We start from the raw sequence: 4,916 nt of genomic DNA, 5'->3' as shown, positions 1-4,916 counted from the left end.
GGTTGAGCTATAGGCGCCGAGCCTATGATGTATTTCTTTGTGATTTTTATCTGCCGGTAGGGACAGAACAGTGTTTTCATCAATTATGATTCATATGGAGTGTTGGTGCTGATGAGCCTTTCGGGATCATTTACTTAAAATACTTTCATTTTGGCATCTGATAAAGCAAGCCTAGAGACGTGGCTTCCTGTGGTTTCCTAATTCTCATGTGTCTCTCATTTAACCATCACAGTGACAATGGCCATCTCAGAGGACAATCTCTGTAGTGGGCATTAAGTGGGCACCCAGTTCTCAGTAGTAGTAGGCCTTACTAAAGATACAGTACTAGGTAGCACTGGAAACAGTGTTTGAAGCAGTTTTTCTCTAGTTAAATGATGATTCCTCTTCCTAAAAAGAAATGATTCTCCTTAAGGTTGTAATGTTTGCAAATATCTTGTCCTGTTGTGAGATTTTACATATGAAGTTGTTTCCTGTGATTATTTTATAAATGTGGTCTTTTTTCTTCCTGTCAGGGTCAGATTTTCTACATACTACTTCTTGCTAGGAAAAAAATACAACTGGAATACCGATTAGATTTTTGTTCTCTTCTCCTCAAAAAGGTTAAGTTTAAATATTTAGTTAAAACATGTTAATGAGTTTCTTTGTGAAATGTTTTTGTTTTAGTTACTTACACATTGGGCATGCAAAAGCTGCTCTTCTGAACCAGCACTACCAGGTTAACTTTAAAGGGAAACTGATCATGAGATTTGATGACACAAATCCTGAGAAAGAAAAGGAAGATTTTGAGAAGGTAATTAAAAGTGCAGTGATGACGCTTTGTCAGAAAAGTTAATTAAAATTAGAGGGTGACCTAATACCTTCATGGTATCAAAATAAATTTTTCCTCATTGCTGCTCCCCCCCCACTTGTATATCCCATGTCTGAGACCTAAGACAAGAAATATTGAGCTCCTATATCAAAATACCTAAACTTATTTTCTTCTTCCCCAATTGTAGAATTTGCCTAAATGCTGTATTTCCTTCTAAGTACCAGTTTCTTAAATGAATTGGTTACCAGAGCCAGATTTTCTCTTTGTCATATAATCTTATGAATGAAATAAACACTAAGTAGGTATTAGAAAATGTGAAGGTTTCCTCACCTCGTATCTTTATTCAGAAGCACTGCAGTATATTCAAACAGAGGGCAAATAATTATTAGCTTGATTAATACTAACCGACTTTTCCAGAGTAAATGAAAGCTCCATCATGACATCAGCTTTCTCAACTGGAAATTTAGAGGCTAATATAGTGAATATCTATCTCTTTTTTTCTTTTTTGATCTAATATCATACAACTTCCGCAATCATTTTCAGGCTATTTAAGACTGATGGTGTATTAATACATTTGCCCAAACAAAGTGTCAAGGGTTGAAAATGCAGAAGAAACTGCAAAAGATACACTGATGGTTATTTTGGTTTGTTATTGCAGGTTATCTTGGAAGATGTTGCAATGTTACATATTAAACCGGATCAATTTACTTATACCTCGGATCATTTTGAAACTATAATGAAATATGCAGAGAAGCTAATTCAAGAAGGGAAGGCTTATGTGGATGACACTCCTGCTGAGCAGATGAAGGCGGAACGTGAACAACGCATAGAATCCAAACGTAGGAACAATTGTAAGGCACATTTAGTGTTTTATAGTTTAATTGATATTCTTCTATTCTTCTTTAGTATTATAGAATATGATTTCTCTTCTGTGAAAGCTGCTGTTTTGAAACACATTTGGGAATATTGTTCATATGTTAATTCATCCCTTACAAATCTTTTTTCTTTTCGTCATCTTTCTGTTCTTATTTCACGATTGCTTATGAAGAGTCCATGCCCTGCCATCTCACTTAGTACATTTAGTCTTTGGCATTTCACTTATTCCATTTGTAGGATTCCTTATGCAACCTTTTGCTTAATTTAAATAATTAGCCTTTCTAAAATGTTTGATGGTAATGTTATTATCACCCAAGTCATCCTTTCAGCTAGTGGATAAATGTGAATATAAGCTCAGGACTATCCTGTATCTCTGAAATACATCCCTATCACTTTACTAAAGAGCATATCTCTTAGTCATGCTTCATCTTTTGAGTTTCTAAATTGAGCTATTTTCATTCTGTCATTATGTTGCCAGAACTTACATACTATCTTTAAATCTTGAATGTCACATTTGGGACGTATAATAAATTCAAATTATTATGGTAAGTCTTTTTTATTTTGAGAAGTTTCTCTATATTTTCAAGGATAGCTGGGCTTTTAGACCTATTTTGAGTTTTAGAGGGCAGGTAAAGTGTCCATTGTATCTTTCGTAGTTTAGTAGAAAATTATTAACAGTTCTTTCTTGTCCATAAGGGACGGGTTTTCAGTATTCTGATAAGGAGAACCATAGTCATTCAAGATACAGACTCCTTTTTTCTAGTATTAAACTCTGTATCATTGTCTGTTTTCTGTCTTCTCTAATGGTCCTGGATCCAGGAGGATCTTAGTTCTCAATGAGAAGACTAAAGGAGTTCAGGGAACCCACACACCTCAGGCTCTTAGTCCAAAGCATATTCTTCAGACAGGCACAAGCTGTAGTGCCAATGCCTGAGGGCCCTAAGGGCCAGGTAACACCCGTCTGTCCTTTGTGTATTAATGAGATGGCAAAGGAAGACTGCTTCTATTTTAAAGGAGGCTTTTTTTTTTTTTTTAATTTGTTTGGAGTTTTTTCAAATGAATCTTTTCTGTTATCCAGGGTGGAGTGCAGTAGTGTCATCATAGCTCACTGTAACCTCCAGCTCCTGGACTCAAGCGATCCTCCTGCCTCAGGTCTCCTAAGTAGCTGGGACTACAGGCACATGGCACGACACCTGGCTAATTTGTTAAAATTTTTTGTTAGAGAAGGATCTTGCTCTTGGTCCCGCTGGGCTTGAACTTCTGATCTCCAGGGATCCTCCCACGTTGGCCTCCCAGAGTGCTAGGATTATAGACATGAGCCACCATACCCTGCTGTGAGACTTCTTTCATTAAAAAAAAAAAAATTCATTTGCTCTTGGTGCCAAATATTTTTTGGAACCAGTAATTTTTTTTTTTTAAGTAATAGTGTTTTTAAACTAATGGAATGTGTTCATGATAAAAAACACGAACATGAAAACTTGTATCAAATGGAAGCACTAGTAAAATAATTTGAATTCAGTCACATTCGATAAACTATACTAGAACTCTTTTTTTTTTTTTTATAGCTATTGAGAGGAATCTACAAATGTGGGAAGAAATGAAAAAAGGGAGCCAATTTGGTCAGTCTTGTTGTTTGCGAGCAAAAATTGACATGAGTAGTAACAATGGGTGCATGAGGGATCCGACCCTTTATCGCTGCAAAATTCAGCCACACCCAAGAACTGGAAATAAATACAAGTAAGTATAGACCTATTTTGATTCTTGAGTCTTTGACTATGTTAGATAGCCTTTTATGCTTTGTTATGATTCTCTCTTAAATATGAAGTAGATAACAAAGAAGTCAAGTAATGTGGACCTTTATTATTCACAGATCAGCTGGCTCTTTGCCTTCTGTAAAGTCATGTAGCCTTTTAGGGGCTGTTTACTCACTTGTCAGTTAAGGTTATATTAGTTTCCATCTGTAGAAGTCCTCAAGTCTGCTTAAAGTTGGTTTTTATGTATTGATTAGATTATACTGTGGTATATGTTTAGATGAAGATGCTTACCCTACTATAATAAACTTTGATTCTGGGTAGCTCCCCTAGTTCAATGGGCAGGGCTCTTTCCAGGTACACCCAGGCTGGCAGGTTTGAACCTGGCGTGGGCCAGCTAAACAACAGTGACAACTGCAACAAAGAAATAGCCGGGCATTGTGGCAGGTGCCTGTAGTCCCAGCTACTTTGGAGGCTGAGGCAAGAGAATCACTTGAGCCCAAGAGTTGGAGGTTGCTGTGAGCTGTGACAACACAGCACTCTACTGAGGGCAACAAAGTAAGACGCTTTGTCTCAAAAAAATGAATAAACTTTGATTCTGCTATATGTAAATTAATTCATAAAAGTAGTAATATTGAAAATTTATAGAAATCTGAACACTACAAGAAAGTAGCATATGTTTTGCAAGCTTGGATTAGTTTTCTTTGTGAGTCTGTAGGTCAACAGATCTTTGTTTCTAAAACACCTACTTTAAGGGTGACGCCTGTGGCTCGAAGGAGTAGGGCGCTGGCTCCATATACTGGAGGTGGCGAGTTCAAACTCAGTCCTGGCCAAAAAAAAAAATAAACTGCAAAAAAACCCTACTTTTAAAAACCATAAAATATATTTCTTCTTTTTTTTTTATTTTTAGAAATAGAGTCTTATTTTGTCACCCTCAGTAGAGTGCAGTGGCTGTGATTGTAGAATTTGCCAAGCCAATACTTAATTGTGTATTAAATTGCAAATTTGCTCATTTGTTTGAATATTGGTTGGGTAATCACTTATAAAGAATTATGTCTTAAATTAGTATTGCTGCTTATAATGCCTAATCTAAGATGGAAAGCGTAAAAATGTTTTGTGTTTTTTTATTCCCTTTTTTCTAGTGTTTATCCAACGTACGATTTTGCGTGCCCCATAGTTGACAGCATTGAAGGTGTTACGCACGCCCTGAGAACAACAGAATACCATGACAGAGATGAACAGTTTTATTGGATTATTGAAGCTTTAGGCATAAGAAAACCATATATTTGGGAATATAGTCGGCTAAATCTTAACAACACAGTGCTATCCAAAAGAAAACTCACATGGTTTGTCAACGAAGGGCTGGTAGATGGATGGTATGTTTGTGTTACCTAGACCTGACATATATATATCAGTGATATTTTAAATGAGGTGAGGGGGATGGGAGAGTGATGGGGAGGAGGTGGAGTGAGTAAACCTAT

At 36.5% G+C, this 4,916-nt stretch overlaps 1 protein-coding gene across 1 annotated transcript in view; it reads left to right on the top strand.

Annotated features, from left to right (window-relative positions):
• The window catches only part of EPRS (glutamyl-prolyl-tRNA synthetase), an 82,977-nt gene that overhangs the window by 16,629 nt on the left and 61,432 nt on the right, over positions 1 to 4,916 (top strand). Inside the window, exons 5-8 of the mRNA XM_012805910.2 lie at positions 664 to 790; positions 1,467 to 1,659; positions 3,250 to 3,421; positions 4,578 to 4,811. Coding sequence (XP_012661364.2) covers positions 664 to 790; positions 1,467 to 1,659; positions 3,250 to 3,421; positions 4,578 to 4,811 — 726 coding nt within the window. The remainder of the gene's footprint in view (positions 1 to 663; positions 791 to 1,466; positions 1,660 to 3,249; positions 3,422 to 4,577; positions 4,812 to 4,916) is intronic.

Source organism: Otolemur garnettii, unplaced genomic scaffold (assembly GCF_000181295.1).
Source record: "Otolemur garnettii isolate 467f Iridium unplaced genomic scaffold, OtoGar3 scaffold00045, whole genome shotgun sequence".
In the NCBI taxonomy this organism is placed as follows: Eukaryota; Metazoa; Chordata; class Mammalia; order Primates; family Galagidae; genus Otolemur; species Otolemur garnettii.
Note: the sequence above shows the minus strand (reverse complement) of the source record. Positions and strands in the feature narration are given on the sequence as shown.